Raw genomic sequence first — 27,395 nt, 5'->3', positions numbered from 1 at the left:
TCTTCAGCGCTTTTCTACCTGCGCGAAGCGTTCCTTCAAATTTCCGCCCATAGTAAGCATGGCGGCAGCACCTCTGCTCTGATTGGTTGAATGCCTTCACCGTAACTTGAGCGCTCTCGGAGCCAAGCGAGGAGCGCTTGGCTCTCAATGATGATCCGGGTGTGGTTTCTGGACCTGAGAAGGTTTCGGGTTTGCTGACTTTTCTCTTTCTGAAGACCGGAAGGCGGCCGCCAGGTCGGAGAGATTTAAAACCTGAGGCTGAGTTCCTTCCGGTTTTCCAAGTTCGGCCTGCGGGAACCTTCGGGGAAGCGTGGAAGGAAGGGAAGGGCGGGCGCTTGTTGGTCAGCCCCTTCCGCCTCTGTATGGTTGCGGAGTCCCACTCTGCCCTGCTGTGTGGAAGGGTTCTCTCGGGTCTTCTGGGGCCGCAGTTCGGTTGGTTAGAAGTGGAAACTGATGCATTGGAGGTGGAAAAAGGCTCTTTCCCCTACCCGCTTTCCAAGGGCCCCAAAGAACTTGTGGATTTATCTAGTTTCTAGACACGTGGAGTTGAATATTCAGCGGAGAAGGGCCTAAATATTGGAGAAGAGAGCGAGAACAACTAGCATTTTAAGGGATTTGTGTATATTTCCAAAAGTGACTTGATCATCATCCAACACCGGCAGCCTGGGATTCGTGAGCGTCTCTCGCCATCCTGCGGCTCCAACATGTTCTCCTGTTGGTTAAGTCGGCAATACTGGGGTTTTTCCACACCCACCGGAAGGATCGCCCACCTGATCCGGGGTTCTCTCTCCAGAACGCTGGTGCTCAGTTCACAGAGGAGAACTCCAGGTGAAAGCAGTGAAGGGCTCTCTCCTCTTAAACAGTACTTCCTCCTGGTCTCTGCAGTCAGTGCTCTTATTCCATTTTCCTGTAGTCTGAACTGGATAGCCTTATGTGTAGAGGCAGGTCATTCACTCTCCATTTCTTATAATGTAGATTTTTGTCTGGAGTTTTAAAAGTAACCACATGAATTCTGCTTTTAGCTGATGCTATTAATAAGCCTAAAAAATTATTTCACATTTGAGAATGTTTTGTATAGTGTTTCTAGCGTGCAAGTGACTGGTTTCACTCTAGATTCATACCATCAAACTTCCGTTATTCCAACATCTCATTTCATTTTGGAAAGGAATGTGCATTATTAAAAATAGGATAATTTTAGGTCTCAATGCAAATGCTACGTGATCAAAGTTTAGATTTCCTAACACAGGGCAAAAATGTACAGTAAGACTCTTAATTCAATTGGCTTTTGACACATTTGCAGGTAAATTAAATAGTGACTGAATCAAATTATATACTTCAACTTTATGAATTTCATTCATTGACATGAAATACTTAAGATGATATAATTTGAGGGTCTTTATTTTCAAGCAATTTGCAAATCATATGTTTTTAATCTTGCTTTCCTTTAAAGAATTCAGTAGCTTTGTTGCTCGGACCAACACGTGTGGAGAGTTGCGTTCTTCTCACTTAGGCCAAGAAGTCACTTTGTGTGGGTGGATTCAATACCGAAGGTAAACTGGCTTACGAATGCCTGGGGGTTAGGGGTGACTTGTGTGGCTGGGTCCCTTACACTTTCAGCTCTTGATTTCTGCTCAGGTCGTGATCTCAAGGTTGTGAGATAGAGCCCCAAGATGGGATCCGCCTGCTTAAGATACTCTTTCTGCCCCTCCCACCTCCCTCCCCCCCAAAAAAGAATGCCTGGAGGTTGTTTTCCCTCAGACAGTTCCAAACTTTTATTAATTTTCAATCACTCAGAACAGCAAAAGCTTTGCAACTCCTGCAGGATTCTCAGAATTCATTGAGTTTTCAGATTTGTTTTGAAAGACTCAAACAGAGTCACTGGAGTGGCATCTGTTGAAGGGTGTGATAACAGTGTGTTCCACCAGTGGACTGAAATGTCCCTTAGCTTACTCAAGTTGAAGAGTTCCTAGGACCAGTAGTTGGGAGTGGGCCAGCTGGTAAGCTTCAGTAGCATGAAAAAGCTTATTTTATTCTAAATTTAGGTAGAGAAAAAGCCTAAAAACACGAACAGTGATTCCTTAAGATTAAAGCCCATTTTGTTGTTCATCTCTATATTCCAGCACATTCCTGAATAGTACATTAATTAACAGTGAAGAGCTCCAAAATACATTGACTGTGTGGCCTTCCTGAAGAATATGTTCCATATGGGTGGATATTTGACCCATAAATTTGGTGACATCTGAGCTCAAAATCTGAAGAGGTTGTCTGTACCTCTTCCTGGTACTAAGGATAGTATGAGAAATGCGGGTTGAACGCTAAAATGTTGGGATTTGGGGGACCTTTTTGATGGTTTATAGAAGTATTAGTAGTTGGACCACCTCTAGAAAATTGTAGTTTTATCTTTTAAGAAAAGAGATTATAGAGACACCTGGGTGGCTCAGTCGGTTAAGTGTCTGCCTTCAGGTCAGGTCATGGTCCCCGGGGTCCTGGGATCAAGCTCCAAATCGGGCTCCCTGCTCAGCGGGGAACCTGCTTCTCCCTCTCCCTCTGCCCCCTCCCCAATTCGTGCTCTCTCGCTTGCTCTCTCTCAAGTAAATAAAATCTTAAAAAAAAAAAAGTTTATATTGCTATATTTCACAAATGACCAATTGGATATTTCTAATATCCTAAAATATTTGTGGATTTTAATACATGAAAAGTTTCCAAATTTAATACAATTTTCTTATAAAGACTTAAGCCAATGAAAATTAAAAGTTTGCTTTTTACTGACAAGCCATCTGGATAACATTAGTAAGCTGAATATATAACCAGTAAAAACTGAAATTGAAAATGAAAAGTCTGGGGTGCCTGGTTGGCTCAGTGGGCAGTGTGTGCGACTCTGGATCTCAGGGTTGTGAGTTCGAACCCTGCTTGTGGCATGGAGTTTACTTAAAAATTTTTTAAAAAACAGGAGCACCTGGGTGGCTCAATGGGTTGAGTGGCTGCCTTCGGCTCAGGTCGTGATCCTGGGGTCCTGGGATAAGCCCCGTGTTGGGCTCCCTGCTCAGCAGGGATCCTGCTTCTCCTCCCTCTGCTGCTCCCCCTGCTTGTGCTCTCTCTCAAATAGATAAAATCTTTTTTAGAAAAATTTAAAAATAAGATGATTAAGAAAATAACATGCAACGGCTGGGTTTTTTTCCGTTAATAAGCTACATAGATAATTGCATGAATGTAGCACATAATGAAAATACATAATTATAAAAAGAACGTGGGAAATTGCATGGATTTTTGTTTGTTTAATTTGTTTTGCCTGCTTAAAATTTTGGGCTCAGAGATTTTGGCCTAACATGTTCATTTTCTTTATTGATCAGGCAAAACATCTTCCTGGTCCTAAGAGATTTCCATGGGCTTGTTCAAGTTGTTATTCCCCAGGAGGAGGTAATAGAAGGTTTCCTACTGTTATCTGAAAGTCTCTTTGATGCCATGGTAGAGTAAGCTTAGTATGTTGGTTAAGTATGTGTGTGTGTGTGATGAAATGTTCCTGGAATAATACATATATATCTGGTAACATTGGCAAACTCTGGGAAAGGCGACTTTTTACTGTATATCTATTTATACCCTTTGAATTTTGAGCCATGTGAAGGGTACCACCTGCTCAAAAAAAAAAAATTAGCATTAAAATTAGGTAAAATAGCTCTCATCATGCTTGTTGAGCAATATTAGTTTCTCTTGTGGTAATGTTTACAAATGCTTTATACCTAAGAAATGTATGATGTACTCAGTTCTTAGTCTTTGAAGTAAGTAAAGAGCAATGAATTATCTTTCAGGGATCAGGATCCAGAGACAAGTAGCTAACCCAGGAGAATTCCTTTCAGTTGGACTCCATTATTTCTATTGGATGTAACTGCCCCTAAGACTAACTCTGGAGAGAGTTGCCTTAAAAGTATGTAGGAATTGTTTCCATCAATCATTCTTCCCCTTATTTTCCTTTAAGGAAAAAATTCTAAAACCCTGAACTAATAGGTTTACCTGCTGTGTTATGTGGAGTCAAAATGGCGATGCAGTTTACTAAATTCTTTAAGAAAGTCATTAAGGGCAGCCCCAGTATTTATGGCAGTTAAGCTATGAGTGTTAATATTTTTCTAAACCATAGACTGCAGTAACTGCATATTCCTCTACATTCATTTGTTTGTCGGAACTGTTTTTCTCTCTCATTCTATAGTCAGCTGCTTCTGTGAAGAAGATTCTGTGTGAAGCCCCTGTGGAATCTGTGGTGCAAGTGTCTGGGACAGTAATTTCCCGACCTCCAGGACAAGAGAATCCAGTTAGTAGTTAAGAAACGGTCCATGTAAATTTTACCTGTATACGTGTGCACTCTCTACACATTTAGGCAACAGACACCGAGCACTTATTAGACATCAGGCACTAAGATTTCTGCAGGTTACACAAATGAACCTACAGATTCCAAAATCTTCACTGCAAACACACACCAATGTGCACAGGCATGTTAAGACATCTGTCAGTGAGCACATCGACCACAGATATGCGTAAGAATGTCAAAATCACGCACAGACATTGATGCTTTAGACTACACGACATATGCACAATTTACACATGTAAATAAATGCATGCGTTTTACAAATGATCACTGGGTACAGGTCCTGATGAGTGATTTTTTTTTTTTAAAAATAGGTCTTTTCTTCTCTCTCTTTAAGAAAATGCCAACAGGTGAGATCGAAGTCAAAGTTAAAACAGCTGAACTTCTGAATTCCTGCAAGAAGCTGCCCTTTGAAATTAAGGACTTTGTGAAGGTGCCATCCTCTGTTATTAATAAAATAGAGTATCTAGAAAATGTTGGTAACCAGTAAAGTGTTTTCAGAGTTTTTTTAAAGAAAAACTAACTTCTACAAAATTGAGCATTTTTTTGTGGACCTCTCATGAAGTGTTCTGTTCTGTGCTGTTCTGAAGTAAGCCGTCGCAGTTCCTAAACACCTAGGCTGCTTTTTCAGACAGCTCGAAACATGGTTCTACCTTTAAGACTTGAGGAGGTGTTTTCAGGTTTTTTTGTTCTTGTTTTACATTTTGAAAGGAAATTTGTGTCTAGCTTGGAAATAGCCAGACGGCATAGGAGATCCTGCATCTATTAACTTTCAGGCTCTAACAGTAATAAAATGTTTGCTTGACTTCCCAAGCATATAAATCTGATTACTGTATTTTAGGGTGTACTTTGCTCAAGTTTGAGGGGTTGTCGAAGCTAAATAGCTCTGGATGAGTATACCCAGATAATCTGCAGCTTTGACACAATTATCTACAGTTGAAGATGTATATACATCTAATTTGTAAACTGATCTATAGGACGGTTTTTAAATTAACTGTATGGCCACTTAGTGTTACATTTAAATTCTCAATACTTAATCTTGTAATTAGAAGAAGCAGTATAATGATCTGGTTGACCTTTTTGTTGGGGGGAGAGAAAAGGAAATATACAGTTTTTCCCCAGCTAAGCTTTCAGAAAGAAATGACAGTTCTACTTCTGGTTAAAGAGTTGTCAGCACGGAGAGCTGCAGAGATTTACAGCTTTGAAAACAAGCAAACCTTCTCACCACTTCCTACCACTACAACAGTGTGGGGGTTTCCTTGCATTTCTCACACCTGTACTCCCACTCAGGTGATAATGTCATAGCTATTTTTGCTCTTGTGTATTTTTTAAGATTTTATTTATTTATTTATTTTAAAGATTTTATTTATTTATTTGACAGAAAGAGAGAGAGCACACAAGTAGGCAGAACAGCAGGGAGAGGGAAAGGAAGAAGCATGCTCTCCGCTGAGCAGGGAGCCTGACGCGGGGCTCGATCCCAGGACCCTGGGGTCACGACCCGAGCCAAAGGCAGCCGCTTAACTGACTGAGCCACCCAGGCGCCCCAAGATTTTATTTATTTATTTATTTGAGAGAGCAGGGGGAATAGCAGAGAGAGAGGAGAAGCTCAGTAGGGATCCCGACGCGGGGCTCGATTCCAGGACCGCGGGATCATGACCAGAGCCAAAGGCAGACGCTTAACCTACTGAGCCACCCAGGCGCCCCTACTCTGGTGTATATTTTTAAATGGTCTTTGAAGTCTTTAAATATATTTTTCAAGACTCAACTGTGGGCTTAAATAAGATAAATGTTTAGTGAGGGTAGGCAAATTTCAGTCAGTGAAGGGTGATGTTAATAATAAAGAGTTAAAACAAAATCTATGCTAGTAACAAACTTGGAGGCTGTAGGAATTACGGATTGTGTTGTATTCGCAAATGGTGGAAACTAAAGATAGAACTGAAGTTTTTGAAAATCCACACTCTGTATTAAAGCTAATATCTCTTTAATGTTCAAAGAATATTTAAACATTAAAATCTTTCAATTTGTTTAGAAAACAGAGGCTCTTCGTTTGCAGTATCGCTACTTAGACTTGCGTAGTTTCCAAATGCAGTATAACCTGCGACTGAGGTCCCAGATGGTCATGAAAATGCGGGAGTATCTCTGTAATCTACACGGTAAAGGACATGCCTAAATGTTCTTTAGAGCTTTTTAGCATCTTCTCTCTGTTTTATTCAGCATTTTATTGTATCTCTCTTTAGCATCATTGGGTCGGAAGTTGCCAGAGGTCTGGAATTCACTTAATGTGTAAAGCAGTTTTTGAAAAAAGGTGATTTCCAGGTGTTTTGTCCTAGAGCATAATTTGGTAACTTAGAACATAATTTAGTTCTACTAGGTCCCAAATACAGTCTTTTAAAGATATTGCATTGAAGGTAGAAAAGCCCTTTGGTTGTTATCTATGAGTTTTCTTAATTTTTATCACGCTTATACTAATTTGTTAGGAGCTCAGAAATGTCCTACGAATTAAACTAGACTCTTCAATCAGTCCTGGAGGTTTTTCTACTATGTTTGAATTATTTTTGCTATCCTAGCAGAACATTTAGAAAATGAAAACAGTTCAGTAAACAAGAATCCATCAAATAGTCGGAATTATTTCATGACAAAAGTGTCACTTTATGAGCCAAATAGGGCTTTATGAAAATCTTCAGCTTCTGTCTTGGATGTGTGGAAATCAGTATTCAGTAGGCTTGGTAACTTCTTTCAGTCAAAATTCCTAATTAAAATGTAGCCTCAGATTTGATTTGTTAAACTGTACCCTAGACAACATATTTGACAAATTCCTATCTATTAATTTCTGATGCTTCTCTCTTTTTAGGATTTGTGGATATAGAAACACCAACATTGTTTAAGAGGACTCCTGGGGTATGTATATCCCTTAAATCAGCCTACTAATAATGTCCTATTAGTTCTGAAATAGGACCACTTTGTTTTTATATTCATGTGGCTATATTTTTTTCATATATTTTATTATTTGACAATGATCACATTAACTGGGTTTTGTTAAGAGTTGAGAAAATTATATGGATCAGTGTTTTGAGTAAGAACACTTTTATTCTAAATGAGTTTTCTTTCCCTTGAGGTTTATAAATGCAAATCAATAATGAATTCTTTCCTTAAAAATAAACCCCTTGTGGGGTGCCTGGCTGGCTCAGTCAGGAGAGCATGTGACTCTTGATCTCAAACTTGTGTGTTCAAGCCCCAAATGGAGTATAGAGATTACTTAAATAAATAAAAAAAACTTAAAAGAAAATAAGCTCCTTGTTCAATAAGAATTGACATTTCTAAACATTAATATTTACACAGTCCATGGACTTATAAAAACATAGCTTAAAAAAGCAGTTAGCAATTATTAGATAGGAATTGCACAAAATTCTTTCAGCTCATAACAGAATTGGGAATTCGTTTCAACAAGCACGCATGTATCACTTACCATGTACAAACATTGTTAGAAGCCTACTGTGTGCAAGCCTTTTGGGGGACTAAAAGATGAGCAAGAGATGATCTCTGTCATTTGCTCTTTAGTTAACTTCGTTGATGAGCTGAAGTTTCGACTTCCACCAGGTCTTAGGTTCAGGTTTGTTTAACAGTATTTCTGCTCTCCTCTCGTTAAAGGGTGCAAAAGAGTTTGTAATACCATCCAGGGAACCTGGAAAGTTTTATTGTCTCCCTCAGAGTCCTCAACAGTTTAAACAGCTTCTGATGGTTGGTGGTTTAGACAGGTGAGCCTTCTGTATGTTAGTAAGTTGTCAGAAAAAGAAAGGGAAGGAAGGTGGGGAGGAAAAAAGGAAACACAAAATTATCTGATCTCTTAAAAGAAGTTAGAAAATGTATGAGCATTTGGAAAATACTTGTTAAAAACCCTAAACATTTGTAGTCATTATTTAGTAAAGATGTATTGGGTGGCCACCGTGTGCAAAGCTCTATGCTAGTAGATGTGCAGGGAATTAAAAACAAAAAAGGAAAGATCTTAGGAGCGCCTGGGTGACTCAGTTGGTTAAGTGTCTGACTCTTGATCTCGGCTCATATCTTGCTCTCAGGGTTGTAAGTTCAAGCCCTGATTTGGGCTCCAAGGTGGGCATGGAGCCTACCTAAAAAGAGAGAGAAAGAAAGCAAGCTAGCAAGAAAGAAAAGGTTTTGCTCTCCAGGAGTTAATGAATATAGTAAGACAGAATAGGGTAATAAATAAATAAACCAACTGCCAACTATGATAGAACCCAAAAATAAGTTTGTTGAGGGTTGCAAACTAGGTATTGTTTGGGGAAATATTATTAAAAAAACTTTGTGAGCAAGGCCTTTTGGGACAGAGCTGCGTCTCAGCAGTTGAAGATGAGAATGGGAATGGCATAGCACAAAAAAGCTCGAGTGTAGTCATGGAGCAATAAGTATTTTGATTTGGCCAGAGCAAAAGAGTATATATAAAGAAGCATAAGTGCCTTGCATGCCAATCTAATATATGAATATTGAAAGGTGACATTGTATATTTTTAAAATAATGTATAGAATATTAGTTTCTTACGGGTCTACTGTATATCTGATTAGATTAGAGTATCATAAAGAATTTTAAAAATGTCTTATGTCCTTTAGATACCATTATTAATTTATTTCGTAGACTGCACTACCATGAACTTTTGGGGAAAAGTATGTGTATCTTCCTAGAATCATGACTCAATTCATGCTATTTTTCAATTGTAGATATTTTCAGGTTGCCCGATGTTACCGAGATGAAGGTTCAAGACCAGACCGACAGCCTGAGTTTACTCAGGTACTAAGTTACATTCACTTTTGTCTCTTACTCAGCTGTCCTCGTTCCAGCCAAGTGGTTCCAGACCAGGCAGTAATTTTATATATAGGCAGACCTCGTTTTGTTGTACTTCGCTTTATTGTGCTTCGCAGACATTGCATTATTTACCGATTGAAGGTTTGTGGCAACCCTTCAGAGCAAGTGGATCAGCACCATTTTTCCAACAGCATTTGCTCCCTTTGTGTCTCTATGTCACGTTTTGGTAATTCTCACAATATTTCAAACTTTTTCACTATTGTTTTGGTGGTCAGTGATTGTGATTCACTGAAAGCTCAGATGATGTTAGAATTTTCTAGCAATAAAGTATTTTTTAATAAAGGCACATACATTTTTTGACAATGTTATTGCACACTTAATAGATTACAGTGTAGGATAAACATAACTTTTATAGGCACCGCAAAACCAAAAAATTAATTTGACTCACTTTATTGTGGTTATGCTTTATTGCAGCAGTCTGGAACCACACCTGCAAGAGCTCTAGTGTATGCCGGTGCTTTACTTCTCATTACATTTTATCCATCAGATATTTGATTAAACTAACCTGCAGTTGAGACACTATTTAATTTTTGATCCATTTCATGTGTCCTTTTTATAACATGTATGGTCATCAACTAAAATGCCAAAGATTCCTGCAGTGTTTTAATGGTCATTGCTAGGATAAAGTTCTTTAAAACAAATCTCTTGTACATTAAAAACCAAGAATTCTGTACATTGGTATTTAATCTGTCTAATCTTTAGACTCATCAAAGCTGTCATGATTTGGTTTTTATATGATAGCGTGTTAATCAATGTGAAGCGCAAAAATCATAAGCTTTGGAGTTGGACAAACCTGGGATCAAGTGTAGTTTCACTACTTATTAAGTGCATGTACACAGGCAAGTTACAAAGCCTCTCTGAGCCTCAAGCCATGAGGAGAGTGATGGGAACTAAGCAAGTTGTTATATGTAAAACATTAGAATAATGCCTAACACAAAACAGGTGTACAGTAATATTTATCCTTCCAACCCGTACCCATGTATTAAGTATTTATGTGCAGAATCCTATGGTAACTTGAAACCAGAGGAATGTATAAATACGTACATATTAATATTGTGGCTGTTCAAGTTAGTTTCCATATGTTATTTTGGTTTCAGATTGACATAGAGATGTCTTTTGTAGACCAGACCGGAATCCGGAGCCTAATTGAGGGTCTGCTCCAGTATTCCTGGCCCAATGACAAAGATCCTCTAGTGGTTCCTTTTCCTTCTATGACTTTTGTTGAGGCATTGGCCAGCTATGGAACAGATAAACCTGACACTCGCTTTGGGATGAAGGTACTTCTCTTCACTTTTCCAGGACTCTGTGCCACCATAGTCCTGCAGTTTTTTAGACCACTTTGAAATTTACAGCCAGTTACACACATTGTTATATCATATTTTTTTGTTGTTACTTTAGCTTGTTACCAAGCTATATAGCAAGAGAGAATTAAAGCATGTTAGCACTACAGTACTTTTGTCCTATCTACTATGCTCCTAGACCGTTTCCAAGAGTGAGGTTCTTGCCATAAAGTTTTTATTACTGACAACTTATTAATTATATGGACATGAATGACCACTTGAGAGGGAAAAAAAACCCTATTCTTTCCTCTTCAATTTTTCTTAAGCTAAAATGGCACTTGGAAGGCAAATGATTAAAGAGTTATTCTTTTTCCCTAGCCTATAAAGAGCTCAAACATATGGAAATGTTTATTCAAATTAGTAAGATCTGTACATATTTTAACTAGGGGTAAGAGTAGAATTTATATAAAGCAGTTTCCATTAGCAAGCCTCTCGTTATTTGCACTTAGAAAGCAGTGGCCCTTCATGTCTATAATACTGGTGGCATTTCTCTATCTCAGTTCTCAGTGCAAATTCCTTAGAAATCAAAGTTCCACTTCATCTATAAATAGGCAGTGCTCAATTCTTCGGATGAAAAAATATACAAAATGTTCTAACTGCCTACTTACAGCTGCCAACTTAACCACTCCTTATTTCTTCTTTTGTAATATAGAATAGTGGTGCTAAAGTCAGACTTCTTAGGTTAGGTTCTGGCTCTGTGTTGTCTTGGCCGAGTTATTTTCTTCTCTGTGCTTGGTTTCTTCCTGTATTACATGGGGATAATGAGAGTGCATATCTCATACTTTTGTTGTACTGATTAAATGAATTAATAATGATGAATAATACATTAGTACATTAACCCCGTCGTAGTGCTCAACCCAGTAAAAACTGATTGTGCTCTGTAAACATTAACTTAGTAAGATCTACTTGCTTCTTTAGAATCTTGTTTGTAAAATTTTTGAGATAAAAATTACTTCACATTTAGTTACCTTTTTTTGTTACTCATTTTATAGATCATAGATATTAGTGATATGTTCAGAAACACAGAGGTTGAATTTCTTCAAGATGCACTTAGTAAACCCCAAGGAGCCGTCAAAGCCATATGTATCTCTGAAGGAGCAGTAAGTGACTCGCAGTTCTGTTTCTCTAGGGTGTATATTTGGGAAGTAAATATGTTCAATGTTCAACACTGGCACATTTAAACGTCAAGAAGAACAGTTCTTTTTTTAAGAATATATATTTTTAAGGGCGCCTGGGTGGCTCAGTCAGTTAAGTGTCCAACTCCTGATTTCGGCTCAGGTCATGATCTTAGGGTCCTGAGATTGAGCTCCACATCGGGCTCTGCACTGGGCATGGAGACTGCTTGAGATTCTTTCTCTCTCTCCTTCTACCGTTCCCCTCTTTCTAAAAAAAAAAAAAAGAAAGAAAGAAAAAGAGTACATATTTTTAAAACAGTGTCCCTGAAACTATAAGTCTAGAATAAAACCCTGTGTGTGTGAGTTTACATTCAAGATCTAGAGTTTTTGTCTTTCTTTTAAAAAATGCTGTAAAGTACTCCTCTACTTCATTTGGGATCATTCCCACCAGTGATGAGCATGAAATAGTGTTCATATGTCCTCCAACCTCAGTTTATCCAAAGGCTCCCAGCCCATATCAGCTCCAGCATTGCCCTTGCATGTTGGTTCTGGGTCTTTGGAGATCCCTGGTCTCAGTCGCATTCAGTTGCATTAATAACAGCGGGAGGGCTAGGAGGTGGAGCTGTGAAAAGCAAAAGGGAGGGGACATTAGGGTCGGAGAAAGAATGGCCGGGCTAGCTAGGCAACCCCTGACTCTGAGGTGATGAGACACAGCTGTTTTCCATAGTTAGCACACCTGCTTTGAACAGAATTCGAGAAGAGTTCCGGAAGAACTTTTAACAAAATTACTATTTTGAAAGACTACTCCTTTGAGCATACTAATGTATGCAAAATGAGAATAAGAATTCATTCTCATAACTTTAATTCACTTCACATGTTTAGTGGAAAGTAATTTGTGTCCATACTCTAGTCCAGACATAATGAATGCGTGCAGGTAAGCTCAGTGTCACATATACTGCTTGGTGTTATTGTTTGCCTCCATTTAAGTGTGTCCAGTCTTCCCCGAGCAGATTGTGAGAAGTGCAGGATTGTGAGCTGTGTCTCCACCTTTTCGTATCTCCCACACCTAGTGTAGTGCCCCGAGAATATTAGCTATGATGATAGTCCTCCTGTCTCCCTCACAAAGGCATTGAGATAATTTAGAAATAATAAGATACAAAGAATTGTAAGCGACCTGAAATAAGCAAATTCTCAGTCCTCTTTCTGATCTGGAAGTTATTTTTTCTTAACACAATTCAGTTGTAAAGATTTGAACATGTACCCCACGTATTCCACATGCAGGCTCTTCTGTGAAATACATTCATGGCCGTTTCCAGTGAGACTTTTGTGATTCAGGGGGAGGGGAATAAGCCCTGTGACAAGCTCTAAAGTGTTGTCATTTGGGAGCACAAGTTAAATTTTATATTGAATCCTATTGTGATGGAAGGACACAAAATGTATTTGTATCCTATTTGATACCATAGACATGTTTTTGAAGCTGAGTTTACTTTTGTTTTCAGAAATACTTAAAAAGGAAGGACATTGAATCCATTAGAAAATTTGCAGCTGACCATTTTAATCAGGTAAGGAGTTAATTACAATAGGTTTTTTTTTCCCCTTTAGGGATTCCATATTTTTAGTAAGTGTTCGAGCTCTTTATACAATCACTAGTTTTGAGGTCTTGTTATTTCAGACCATTTTTCTACTTTTCTTCTTTTTAAAGTTCATCTAATCCCAGGGCATGACTCTAGGACTTTGACTTAGACAGTTGAATTCACCATTAATCAGAATGTGGAAGTTCAACCATAGTTTTTAAAATAAATGTGGAGAGATGCCTGGGTGGCTCAGTTGGCTAAATGGTTAAGCATCTGCCTTCGGCTCACGTCATGATCAAACCCCATGTCAGGCTCCCTGCTCAGCGGAGAGTCTGCTTCTCCCTCTGCTCCTCCACCCACTTGTGGTCTCTCTCGCTCTCTTGCTCTCTCTCTCAAATAAATAATCTTTAAAAAATAAATAAATGTGGAGTTTTAATCCAGTTAGGATTAGATTAGAGCCCCATGTGCCCAAGTTTTGAAAGAAAGCCTGTATTCATTGTTCTTCCCATACCCTTTTTAAAATTCTGAATCCACCTTTGACAGACACATTTTGTGTTGTTGCCTTGGTGAATGGAGGAACTGAACTACAAAGGAGTAGGAGTGGGAAACAGACCTTCTTATCTTGTCATTAGACCTGGAAATTGCCTCAGCCTTCTCGGAATCAGTAACTTTAAAACTAATCATGCCCTCTGAGTCATTAATTTTCCGTGACATACTTTGTAGAAAACATTCTAAATGTGAAGAGAGTATGATTATAGTATCCTTTACAACAGGGATAAGATGAATTTATATGGGAATGATTAAATAAATTAAGGTATAATCAAAGGAATTAATATTAAAGTTCCTTTTTAAAACTTTGTCTCCAAAGAGTTTATAGCATGGGGGACATGTTCATGTTGTAATGATTTGTAAGAAAAGGAAAATACAGAATTCTATAAACACTGATCATAACCAGGTAAAAACACAGTATTTATGGACTGAAAATGGACCACCTCTGCTGCTACCACAAGCCAAGCCTCATACCTGAGGCTCAAAGGGATTTTTCAACAAGAAAGAAAGAAACATTAGGATAATGGTTTCCAAATGGGTCAAGGCAAAATGAGAAAAGTCAGAGCAATATAAAAAGCTTTTCATAAAGCTAAATGAATTTAAAGAATTATCCTTTACTTCTCCTTGTTCTTTGTTGTAAAAATGTATGTTCTTTTGTGAAATGATGGTAATAGCAGATAATGTTTTAGGTTTGTTTTATGCCTTTGATAAAATTCACAAGTGGCAACTCTAGATCTCCCAATTTTGTTTCTTTACTTTCATGTTGCTAGTGTTTGAAGTCTGCATCTAGGATCGACAGGACCAGGAAATAAGCCCAAAGGTTAATAACTTCAGTAGCCTTCAGTTGATGGAACTCTTACTATATGTTCTTCTTTTCCTCATCTCTTTTTCTCTTTTCCTTTTTCACCCTTTCTCATTAACTGGATTTTTATAGAAGAAATGGGCACTACTGTTTTTTTCAATTTATTAATATATTTTAACTTGGTTTTTTTTTTTAATATGTATGTGAATTTTTAGCAATATGCTACATGCACAGGGTTAAAAACACAAATAGTAAAGGATTACTAATGAGAAGCAACAAGTGTGTGCTCTGGCTCACATCACTCCAGTCCCACACCAGCCAGAATGTCTCCGTTCTTAGAAATATATCTACATACTAGTGTTTTTGTTTGTTTGTGTTTGTTTTTACTTATCCATTTTAAATTTTATCTCTTAACTTCCTGCACGATAGATGAAGCTCCCACACACAGGCCTTACTTAGTTACTCTGTCCCTCCTGCACAGCCATCTTTCTGGACCTTTTTTTCATTCATCTTCTGAGTTGAAGCCATTCTTCCTGGATCCCAGATCTTCCTCTTTCTTATTTGTGTTGGAGTATATCCTCAAGTAACTTCCTAAGAAAGCATGCAAGAGATACACTTGCTTTGTCTAAAAATGTCTTTATGTTCAAAACCTCACACTTGATTACTAATTTGGCTTAGTATAAAATTCAGAATTGGCAGTCATATCCCTTTAGAACAGTGCTGTCCGGGGCACCTGGATGGCTCAGTTCGTTGAGCCTCCGACTCTTGGTTTCGGCTCAGGTCATGATCTCATGGGTCATGGAATCAAGCCCCGCATCAGACTCCCCACTTATGGGGAGTCAGCTTGAAGATTCTCTCCCTCTGCCCTTCCCCCCACTTGCCCTCTTGCGCAAGCACTCACTGTCTCTAAAATAAATAAATCTTTAAAGAAAGAAAGGGAGAAAGAGAGAGAGAGGAAGGAAAGAAAGAAAAGAGAGAGAAAAGAAAGAAAAGGGAGGGAGGGAAGAAGGAACGAACTAATGAACGAACGAACGAAGAGTGCTGTCCAACAGAACTTTCTGTGATGGTGGGAATGTTTTGCATCTGCATCGTCCAATATGGTAACCACTAACCAGTGTTGCCATCCAGTGCTTGAAATGTGGCTAGTATACCTGAGGAGCTGAATTTTTATTTTGTTTCACTGCAGTGAAATAGGTACGTGTGAGTGGTGGCTACTATATTAGACAGCACAGCCTTAGCTTGTTGAAGGCATTGTTTTTTTCTGTCATACCTGCTGTTACTGCTGAGAAGCCTGATGCTGATACAAATTTATTCCTTTACAGCAAACCTGATTGTTTTCCTTTGGAAGCATTCAGCCTCCTGATTCTTGATGTTCCAAAATTTCAAATTATGTACCTTTGGGTTGTTTTACATTCGTGTGTTGTACACTAGAAGGGCCCTTTCAATATGGTGGCTCATGTCTTTCATCTGTGGAAAGTTGTTCTATTACTAATTGTTTTTACATCATCATTTTCTCTAGTCTCTTTTTTGGAATTTCTTTTAGTCCTATTTGGACCTCCTATTGTAACTTAACTTGTCTCTTTTTTTCCCCGTGTCCTTTCCCACCATTTTCTTTGTCCCTTTTTTTTTTTAAGATTTTTTATCTATTCATTTAACAGAGATAGAGAGCACGAGTAGGCAGAGTGGCAGGCAGAGGGAAGGGAGAAGCAGGCTCTCCACTGAGCAGGGAGACCGATGCGGGGCTTGATCCCAGGACTCTGGGATCATGACCTGAGCCAAAGGCAGTCACCCAACTGACTGAGCCACCCAGGCGCCCCTTCTTCATCCTTTTTAGTCTAAGAGATTTCTTCAACTCTTCTGTTGAATTCTTTTTAGCAATCATGTTTATGTCCCAATAGCTGTTTCTTGGTTTTTTCCATCATATTTTATTCTCATTTTATTGATAAAATATATTTTTGAGGGCCTTTGAGGATTCAGTCCTCCTTTGGTCCCTAAACTTTACCTCTTTGCTCTCAGGTCCTTTTTTTTTTTTTTTTTTTTAAATACTGCAGAATTTCTTTGATGTATGGTGACTGTTGATTGTACGTATTTAGAATGAGGCATTTTTTTTAAGTTTTTATTTAAATTCCAGTTAGTTAACATACAATATATTAGTTTCAGGTTTACAATTTAGTGAGTCAGCACTTCCTTACGATGCCCAGTACTCTTCATCCCCATCACCTGTTTCACCCGTCCTCCACCCACCTCCCAGAACCAAGCATCTAAAAAGCTGATTGGGGGTGGAGCCTGGCTGGTTCACTTGGTAGAGCGTGTGACTCTTGATCTCTCTTGATCTCAGGGGTCCTGAGTTCAAGCCCCACACTGGGTGTAGACCTTAGTTAAAGAAAAAAAAAACATTTTTTTTAAGCTGGTTGGGAACACAGGGTGCTTGCAGGGGCTTTGTGAATGGGTAGATTCAGTTTAGGGGGAGTAGCAGAGCCATTGGCCATTACCCTGTGAAACCAAACCTTCTTAGGAGTCCTGAGCCTACCCTCTAGGCTTCTGCAGGGTAAAATCAGTTCCTTCTGTGCTGAGACTACTCAATTTTTCTCCAGGCCAGAACTTCCTGCATCTTGCTGCTATAATCGTTCTATTCCATTCATTTGTAGCCTGCCACAAATTTACAGAAACCTCTTTGCTGGTGTCTCTTACCTTTTATTCCCTTTTGTTTTTGATTATAGTGAGATTACTTTTGTAATTCCTCTAGTATTATTTTGAAGGGGTCGAGGGAAGGAATGAAGATCATCCCATGTTCTATTGGGAACAAGAAATCGTTCTACGACAAGAAAAATAAATCCCCACTTTTTAAGAAAATGTGACTGAAGTCTTTTTCTTTATCACAGGAGGTCTTACCTGTATTCCCGAAAGCCAGTAGAAACTGGAATACTCCAGTTGCTCAGTCCATACTGGAGGAGCAAAGATCAGGACTAATCAGACTCATGGAAATCCAAGAGGATGATGTGGTCCTGCTGACTGCCGGGGAGCACAAGAAAGCAGTAAGAAAAACTACCTGTGAATGTCTGTGCTGTTGATGCTGCATGGTTCCTCTCTTCTCCTACGTACATAGTACATATTTAAAACTCACTTAATTTCATAAAATGTTGGGGCTGCTCTACATGAGTTTTCTATTAATAAATACCTTTCAGCACTTACAAACAATGCACTGGATCAGAACTAGAGTTTTCTTCATCAGCTCCCAGCCTCCATCGGCACTGCTCACATAGTGATGATTGTGAGGATTGGCATTGTTCACACAGATCAGATCTGGCTCTGATTAGGAAAGCCACTCAGGTAAAGGGCCATTGGTATTCCTTGTAAGGCTGTGAAAAAATATTTTCATTTTCCGGGTTTTGCAGATTAGGATATTTTGGTAATCCCAAACTTTTGTAGATAATGCATTCCTAAAATTGTTGAGGGAGAGATCAGACTGTTGGAAGGCTACTGGGCTGGCAGACGTCTCTGGCCCTGCTTGGTCAAGGCAGGACCCTTCCTCCTCAGGAGCAGCAGCTGGGAGGCAATGAGCGCCACCATGCCTGGTGATCTGTGGAGTGGACTTAGCCATAAAGATCATTGTAAAATGTACAGAAGTATGGAATATAAGCAAACATGAATATTGAAAATATATTGGAAAGTTCAAGTGTGATATAAATTCATTCTTGCACTAAAGTATAATATGATTTCTTTATAGCAGTGGTGTCTGATTAGTACTTTATCAAGTCCATTCTTTAATTTGTATTTGTTCTGTGCATATCATTGTTTGTTCCAGAGGAAAAGCTTCAGAGGTCATTTTCAGTGCTAAATGTAACCCACTACCTGGCACCTGGCTGGCTCAGTCGAAAGAGCATGCAACTCTTGATCTTGGGGTCATGAGTTCGAGCCCTACTTTGGGTGTAGAGATTACTTTAAATAAGTAAATATATAAATTTTAAAAGACTTCTTTTGAATAAATAAATAAATGTAACCCACTGTCTTTCCCTTCCCCTGCAATAGTGGAGTGAAGAAAGCTGTTTAATTACAAATTTGTTTTGATACCACTGTCATGTTTATAATGAATTCATTTATCGACATTATTTTTTAATACCAGCCATGAACAGCCCTGATAAATTTGCTGGGGAATGCACCAGTTAATTTCAAATTTTACTGTCAATGAGTTTCTTACAAAAGAACTTGGGATTTTGTATTATATAAGTATCCTGCTGCAAACTCGTTTGGTCATTCCGCTCTCAGGAAGGTACTGTTCCAATTCCTATTGAGACTCCTTGAAGCAACTAGAAACCAGACTTAGGAGGAATAGCATTAGATTCTGAATATGTCATAGTGCAAGTACCCTGGGCGCATATTTAACGTAAGCTAGAATAGGCCATAAAGTGACACCCTGTGTATGTCTCCAGGCATGGTTTCCTTTCTCAGGGAAGCTCTGCATATCATAGTTGGCACTTAGTGAGCGCTTCTGTTTGCTCAGCACTGTTCTTTGTACTTTGTGTATATTAACTCATTTAATCCTCATGACAACCTTATCGGAGAGAAGTTACCATTCTAAGATAAGAAAACAGAGGCATGGGGGCGCCTGGGTGGCTCAGTCGATTAAGCATCTGCCTTCGGCTCAAGTCATGATCTTGGGATGCTGGGATCAAGCCCCACATTGGACACCCTGCTCAGAGGGAAGCCTGCTTCTCCCCCTCCCTCTGCCCCTTTCCCCCGCTCTCCACTTGTGCTCTCTGCTCTCTTTCTCAAATAAATAAATAAAATATTTTTCAAAAAAGGAAAACTGAGGCATGGAGGTTAGAAATTCGCTCACACGCAGCTAGGCAGTAGGGGAGCCAGGGTTCTAATCTATGAAGTCTGGCTTCAAAACTCACACTCTCAAACAGACCTCTTACTCGTACTTCCCCACTAATCATAACCAACTTTTACGGGCCATCAGCTGTGGGCCAGGCACTGCTCAGAGCCTCACCACACCCTGCAGGAGCAGTCAGGAAAATATTCACAGAATAGCCACCATGGATATGGCACCTCACATGCCAAATCTCACTTGATGTTCACAACAGCTTTTTGGAGTAGATCGGTTGATCTCCATTGTCCCTGGGAAAAGGTGCAGAGAAGTGAGTCAGTAGCCAAACTGAGATACAGCCAGGTCATTCAGGCTCCGGTGCCTGTGCCCTCAGTCACTGTGTCATCAAATCCTCACCCAATCTGCCTGCCGAGTGTGACCGTCCTTCTCAACCATGTTTCAGTCCGATCATCCTCAGCTCTTTGTCTCCTGGGAGGCTCAGAGTGTCTCATCTATTAATTGTCTAATCCCTTCTCAGAGGATGGCCTGGCTGTAGAGCCCAGCTTGTGTCATTTGCTGCCTACTCTGTCACAGCGGTTAAGTCAACATTTGTATCTTCTGTTTGCAGTGCTCTGTGCTGGGAAAATTACGACTGGAATGTGCCGACCTTCTAGAAGCAAGAGGATTGGTGCTCCGTGACCCAGCTCTGTTCTCTTTCCTTTGGGTTGTGGATTTCCCACTCTTCCTTCCCAAGGAGGAAAATCCCGGAGAGCTGGAGTCAGCCCACCACCCATTCACTGCTCCCCACCCCAGTGACCTCCAGCTCCTATACACCGAACCCGAGAAGGTACCATATCTGTACTTCCAAATAGAAGGGAAATGTGGAAACACAGGCAAAGATGTTTCGATTTCACAGTCTGACCCAGTTCTGGAAGCCTCAGAAGAGATGGTCGGGTTTGAGCCCATAGTGAATACATTGTCTCTAAGTAACTTCACTGTCTTCAACCTGTAGAACAACAGAAAACTAGAAATTTCCTCTAACGTAAGGGCTCTGTGAATCTTCTAGGTCCGTAGCCAACACTATGACTTGGTTTTAAATGGCAGTGAGATAGGCGGTGGTTCTATCCGAATTCATGATGCAGAGCTCCAGCGTTACATTCTGGCAACATTACTAAAGGTAACATTAGCTAACCTGTTGTGTTTTTTTTTAACCAGAATATCTGTTGTTTTAGCCAGCGTTGATGATATAGTGGTAAGCATAGCTGCCTTCTAGAATGTATGTGGGGTTGTTGTTGTTTTTAACTGGTATGAATGAAGGATTCACTAGATACAGAAGAGTGTTGGCTTATCTCTCCACCTTTAGTGTAAGACTTTGAAAAGTATATGATCATAATAGCCGTTCATTAGTACTGATCATATGTGCCAGGCACTAAGTACTTTATATGCACAGAGACATTTAATGCTTACAATTACTTTTTGAGATAAATACCCCTGTTCTGCCCATTTTAAAGATGAATGACTGAGGCAGATTAATTAATCTGCCCAGAGTTACACAGCACAGAAGTAAACTGAGCCACTGTTGGAATCCAGGCAGGGTGGCACTTTGAGCCCGAGCTCCTAACCTCTGAACCACCACACTGCACAAAAAAATGATGTGGTCAGAAATGCATGGAAATGTTGATAATGCTAGAGAAAGAGCCTGGCTTGAAAGAATTGTGTATCATTTAATAGGGGCAGGGAGGTATTTTAATGATAGAAAGTGGCATAATCAGGATTTTAAAAAGGAGAGTCTCTACAGATGCAGGCCTAAGAACCTGCAGTTTCTTGATGATTCCACAGAAGGCCAGGATAGATTTCAGGAAAGCAAATGTCTAAGAGTCTGATCCCGAGAGATCATTTTGTGGGATTAACTAACGGGTGAAGTAGGTTGGAAGAATTTTATTTGAAGACAGGATTGGAGAACTCAAAACCCTAGACTCCCCATTAGCCTTGAGGACATTGTGACCTCCCTTAATGTTTCTCCTCCCAACTCAAGGCATCCAGTCATCAGTTTCCCAGCAGAGTTTCTTCCTTCCTTTCATTGTTAAGCTTCTTAAATGAGTCAGTGAGAATGCATTGCTTCTGCTTCTTCCCTGCCCTCAGTGGTTCTCAGCCCTGCTGCACATTGGAACAGAATCAAGTGGAAATTGTTAAGAACAAAAAAAAAATCACCCCACTACTCCACACCAGATCAATTAAATAAAAGGATCTGTGTGAGGCTTTAGCATTCCTTCCTTAAAAGCTCCCCACTTGTTTTGGATCTGTAGCCTGGTGAGAGAACCACTGTCAGATACACTTTCAACATTTCTACATACATTGCCCCACATAAGTTAACTTGCACAGCCACCAGATCCAGTGGCCTGTTCTTGGCCCCTAAGCTGTCCTGCCTCCCAGCAGCATTTGACACTGTTCCTCTCTTAATAGTGTTCTCTTCCCTTGGCCCTGTGATAGGACAGTTCCCTGCTCTTCATCCCACCTTTCTGAGCCCACGTCTTCATGCTCTTGATTGGCGTTACCCTGTTCCCATGCCCAGTATAATACTGGCTGCATTTACTGAGTGCCAGGACTTTCCCTGCATGTTTTAATATCTGGGACTAGTCCTACTTTCTTGCTAAACTGTAAACTTCTTAAGGTATTTTTTTAACTCACCTGTTTTTTTCCTTTATCACCTAAGCTTACTGTGGACCCTCAGTGTGCATTCAAATTGAATTCTGTTTTGAATTTCAGGAAGATGTGAAATTGCTCTCCCATCTGCTCCAGGCTTTAGGTTTTGGGGCGCCCCCTCATGGAGGAATTGCCTTAGGTAAACATCTATCCTTTGACAAGCTAAATTTCATTCCATAACCGTCCGTATGCCTCAGATTTGGGCTCAGTTTCCAGGCAGGGGCAGAGGAGGAGGGGGTGGGGGTAAAAAGGATAGGGTGCGAGCCCAAGAATTCTGTAAGAATTTAAGTTTGTATTTTCATTTCGTTGATATATGTTTAAAATGTACTTTACCAGTTAAAGGTAAAACTTGACTGATAATTTGCATGTGAAAGATTTCTTAATAGAATAAAACTTCAGTCTTAAGTCAGTATTGCTCAAATCCCTGGGGGCTCACAGATGCATTCATAGGTATCTGGGAGACACTGCTCCATAGTATTCAGCTAGTGTGAGAGTAGGAATATGCCAGTGCCCTTCTGCCATGGTTGCTCACCTTGCTTGTTTTATCAAGCAAGGAGGAGTGTGAGAAATTCTCGGAAGCTCACCTAGATTGTAGGCCCTCGACAGCAAGGACGTCCATCTGTGTTCTTGGGAGTGCCCTGCATAGCACCTGATGTTTGTCAACCTTTAGAAAACCCTTGCTAAGGACTCATTAATTGCTGTGACTTAATTTGAGCATGTGAATATTCATCCTCAGCATTTTTCTAGAATAAGACAGAAAAGAACCTTTCAAACAAACAGAAGTTCCCTAAAAAAGGCAGGGAACTCTGCTTGGCTGCAACTTGTTAAAGATTCTTACTTAAAAGTTCTCTACAACCTTTGTAGAAAACCTTAGTCACTCCCAGCCTTAGATTACATTCTTATCTGTTACCTTTGTATTTTATTTCCAGGGTTAGACAGACTGATATGCCTTGTCACTGGAGCACCAAGCATCAGAGATGTCATAGCCTTCCCCAAATCCTTCAGGGGGCACGACCTCATGAGCAGTGCCCCAGAATCTCTCCCTCCTGAGGAACTGAAGCCCTATCATATCCAGGTCTCCTGGCCAGCAGACTCAGAAGCATAAAAGAGCTCCTTGAATCAGCCATACCATCTAGAAAGTTGAGCTTTGGAGTTTTGTCTGCTTTGCTTCCCCAAGGCTGAAATCAGATGCGGAGTTCTGCCACAGGTCTGATAAGCAGGTCTTTAGGTGGAAGGAATCCAGACAACATTCTTCACCACAACAAAGAAACAGAAGGTATCCAGTTTTGACTTGATAACAGGCATTACTAGGATTTTTTGTTTGGGACTTTTTTGGCAGTTTCTGTTACCTGGAGAGGTGTGAAAATGGCCCTTTGTCTGAGTAATATAATAGCTTAGTGTTTTCTCATCATGTTTTTCATACCTGGATAGTAGATCGTTCACTTGTGACAGAGGTGATCAGACCATGTGAAATGTGGGGAAATGCTTGCCCCTTTAGACTAGTCAGTTGATGGGGGGTCAGTTCAACCAGCATCATCAAGAGAGTCCTGTAAATTAAGCTAAATAGTGACATCTCAACTATCAGTATAATACGAGAAGCATCATGATATAATGGAAAAAAAAAATCACCAAAATCAAAGTCACAAAATCTTAGTGTTTCACCTTGAGCAAGTTACATAAGCCTCTTTTCCTGCTTATATGAAATAGGAACACTGCTTGTACAGAACCAGAGGAAATGATGTATGTAGAAGGAATAGTGAGTGAAAGTGCTTTGAAAAACTATAAAGCATTACCCAAATATTATTTATCTGTAAACAGATACAGGTATACCTATGTATCTTATAGTCTAAGATTAAATAAAACTGATATCTATAGTATAAGAAAAACAGTAATTAATCAGTATTCTATTTATGATTCTATTTTTAAAAATAATTATTGGGGTGCTTCGCCAGCTCAGTGGGTAGAGCATACAACTCTTGATCTTGGGGTTGTAAGTTCAAGCCCCACATTGGGTCTAGAGATTACTTAAAAATAAAATCTTTAAAGAAATAATAAAATAATAATGATTGTTATTATTAATCCCTGAAAAACACTCATTTGTAAGTAATTGAAAATATTGATCTTAGGCCAACCTCAAATATAGAAAAGTGAACACCAAAGCTATTGTAATTTTCTTATACATTCTGTGACATAAATAAAAGCTTATAATTAGTTAATAATTATGAAACGGGAACAAGGCCTTGATTAATGAAAGTGTTCTTTTCTACTTTATCTTCACTTTTGCCTTGACATTCTTTTGACGTGTAATTTATAAGTACCAAGTATCAGTTCTCAATCCCTGCCTATTTTTCTTGGTGGTCTAAGCAATGCAATCCTATAGTTGTTTCTGTAAATCTGCTTCCTTTCCAATTCTAATCTGTGATACTCAGTAGACCAAGATGAGTATGAACGTTCTTCACTGCTGCAGAAAAGTGGTTTGCCGTTAGGTGGAGCTTTTCTCTAAAGTATGTCCTCGAACCCAATCTCCCCATATGTGGGTGTACTCTGGAGCAAGAAAATTCTTGCTGGCAGGGCTCTCCTGGTGAGAATCGATATCCAAGTCTGCCTGCCCTTTCTCAGTGGAGGTAATTTCTAGAGCTTCCCTTTAATAGGTGGGGAAATGCAGTTTACGTCCATTTATCCCCCGTGGCATAAATGTAATTCACTATTGACTATGTAAAGCCTAATTCCAACCAAAATGTTGTCTTTTATCCTGGAAATGAGAGTTCCAGAAGACACCTAAAATCCAGAGAATATTTTCTAGGCTACAAATACTAAAGACCCCCCAGTCCTTAGAAGGCAAACAATCCTCTATTGTTATCTCAAAGACCTAGTCATTTTGGGCCTCACTCGGCTTTTCTTCAGTCTTGCCTCTTGGGGAAAAAAAACAAAATGCTTATTCTGAAATCCAGGGAAATGTCACTTATTTTAGATCCCTTATCATATTGAAGTGAGGTGAAATTTTAAATTAAGTCTTTTCTCAAAAATTAAGGAACTACTTAATGATAAAGTTGAAAACAACACAGCCAGGATTTTGAAATGCACAATCTGATTGTAAACTGGATGCTAAGTTTATTTCAAATCCTATCTGCCCACTTTCCTAGGGAATTTAGGTTTATCCTGTGTTGCAAGTTTTAGAAACAAAGGTAAGCAAGTGCCAGCTACAACATCAATAGTTATTATTAGCTTCAAGAGAGCTCTGTCTTATGAACAATTTCTCCTTGTTGGAAAGAGATTTGTCAGATGATGAGTCTGATGGGATTGCTTTATGCTCTTGGGCTTTGCCTGAATAAAACAATGCATCTGTACAGCTGCTCCAGGATTCTCTTCTCTGAAGAACCAGGAACTCTGTAACATCACATTCCTTGCTACTGGTTTTTTAAGCATAACCAATCCTAAAAATACTGCCTTAAGGACACCTTTTTTCTTATTTTGAGAAAAGGGAGTTACGTTGTACCATGAGAAATAACCAGGTGCATAGTAAGATGAGACAGTTGCACATGTAAGTCCTGCAACAGTGCACATCTGCGTCCATCCGTCTTCTCTATTTAAGACAGTGTACTTGGTAGGAAGAGCTTGTGTGGTTTAGACAGACCTTAATTTAACTCCCTCTTTACCATTCTCTAGTTATACAACCTTGCCCAGCCGTTCAACCTCTCTAGGCTCCTGGTTTTTTTTTTTTTTCGTTTTTTTTTTTTTAAGATTTTATTTATTTGAGAGAGAGAGACAGTGAGAGAGGGAACACAAGCAGGGGGAGTGGGAGAAGGAGAAGCAGGCCTCCCACTGAGCGGGGAGCCTGATGCGGGGCTCCATCCCAGGACCCTGGGATTATGACCTGAGCCGAAGGCAGACACTTAACGACTGAGCCACTCAGGCGCCCCCTAGGCTCCTGTTTCTTAACCTAGAACAACAGTTCTCAAATTTTGGTCTCAGGACCACTTAACTCTTTAAAAATTATTGAGGACCCCAAAGAGCGTCTATAAATACTCTTTTACTATAGTAGCAATTAGATTTTTTTTTTAGATTTCTTAAATATGTATTAATTCATTTTAAAATAATGAACTCCTGACATGTTGACACAAATAGCATGTTTTTATTTTAAAAGTAATTATTTTTCAAAACAAAAATTAAAGAATGATGTTTTACATTTCTGCAAATCTTTTTGATACCTGGCTTAATAGAAGACACTGGATTCTCATTATCTGCTTCTGCACTCTGTTGTCATATGTTGTTTTGGTTGAAATATGTGAAGAAAACCTAGCCTCACATAAGTGTGAAGTTGAAAAAGACAGGAGTATTTTAATAGCCTTCCTGATAATTATAGGGATTCTTCTTTGATACTATACAAAACCTTGACAAGTTCCTTAAAGATTAGTTCCAATGTGGAGTCTGAAATCATATTGATAAACTTTTCTAAAGTCCATTGGTTGACCTTGTATTTTGAATACAACTTTTATGCATGTTTTTGTAACACTACACACTGATCATTTGAAAAATATTGGTACACTGAGTTATATCTTCCAAATGTTGACACATTTCGGCACATAATATCTAAAAAATCACACTAATATCACCATGATCTTGTCACAAGTGTTTTAAGTATGAAGAGGCTACAAGGGCACAGTGACAGATAGCAGCTTTCCAAATTCTGTTTTTCATTAGAAAGCTTGAATTTCACCATTTGCCAACGAAGACCATCAGTTTTTTTCCAAACTTATTCATATTTTGTTTTGGTTTTTTTTTTTTTTAAGATTTATTTATTTTAGAGAGAGAGCATGAGCCGGAGGGGCAGAGGGAAAGAGACTCCCAGGCAGACTCCATGCTGAGCGCAGAGCCTGACAATGGAGCTCTCTCTCACTACCCCGAGATCATGACCTGAGCCAGAAGTCAGACACTTAACCAACAATACCACCCAGGTGCCCCCAAACTTGATTTGTTTTTTAGAAAATATCTGCCAAATACCCAAGTATGAATAATCTCAATTTGTCAGCCTTGTTTTCTAGTAAAAATGATGTTGTATGGAAAAAGCACATAGTTCAGCTTGCAGGAGTGCCTGGCTGGCTCAGTCGGTGGAACGTGTGACTCTTGATCTCAGGGTTGTAAGTTCGAGCCCCACGTTGGGTGTAGAGATTACTTAAAAAATAAAAATAAAGGGCGCTTGGGTGGCTGTCGGTTAAGGGCCTGCCTTCGGCTCAGGTCATGATCCCGGGGTCCTGGGATTAAGTCCTGCATCG

At 39.4% G+C, this 27,395-nt stretch overlaps 1 protein-coding gene across 2 annotated transcripts; it reads left to right on the top strand.

Moving 5' to 3' along the window:
• Positions 1–106: 106 nt before the first annotated feature.
• DARS2 (aspartyl-tRNA synthetase 2, mitochondrial) lies at positions 107–25,824 on the top strand. Of its 2 annotated transcripts, XM_088017011.1 has the most exons (17): positions 107–828; positions 1,451–1,550; positions 3,351–3,417; positions 4,202–4,303; positions 4,695–4,790; positions 6,387–6,510; positions 7,209–7,255; positions 8,006–8,112; positions 9,085–9,154; positions 10,327–10,506; positions 11,562–11,669; positions 13,184–13,246; positions 17,492–17,644; positions 20,048–20,266; positions 20,486–20,596; positions 22,186–22,261; positions 23,052–25,824. In XM_088017011.1, exons 1-17 carry the CDS (start codon positions 705–707, stop codon positions 23,225–23,227), a joined length of 1,923 nt encoding a protein of 640 aa, XP_087873137.1. In that variant the 5' UTR covers positions 107–704; the 3' UTR covers positions 23,228–25,824. The 2 variants fall into 2 exon arrangements, with proteins under 2 accessions (XP_087873137.1, XP_027978846.1); XM_028123045.1 differs by lacking the exon at positions 22,186–22,261 and having other exon boundaries at positions 23,052–23,137.
• The last annotated feature ends 1,571 nt before the right edge of the window (positions 25,825–27,395 follow it).

Source organism: Eumetopias jubatus, unplaced genomic scaffold (genome assembly GCF_037043125.1).
Source record: "Eumetopias jubatus isolate StellerSeaLion01/CBP00866 unplaced genomic scaffold, mEumJub1_p1.0 scaffold_12, whole genome shotgun sequence".
NCBI lineage: Eukaryota > Metazoa > Chordata > Mammalia > Carnivora > Otariidae > Eumetopias > Eumetopias jubatus.
Note: the sequence above shows the minus strand (reverse complement) of the source record. Positions and strands in the feature narration are given on the sequence as shown.

Excerpts from the sequence above, each read along its gene's own strand:
- DARS2 (XM_088017011.1), top strand. The coding sequence starts at position 705 with ATGTTCTCCTGTTGGTTAAGTCGGCAATACTGGGGTTTTTCCACACCC. Across the intron at positions 4,304-4,694 it reads CTCCAGGACAAGAGAATCCA|AAAATGCCAACAGGTGAGAT; the intron begins GTTAGTAGTTAA and ends TCTCTCTTTAAG. Across the intron at positions 10,507-11,561 it reads ACACTCGCTTTGGGATGAAG|ATCATAGATATTAGTGATAT; the intron begins GTACTTCTCTTC and ends CTCATTTTATAG.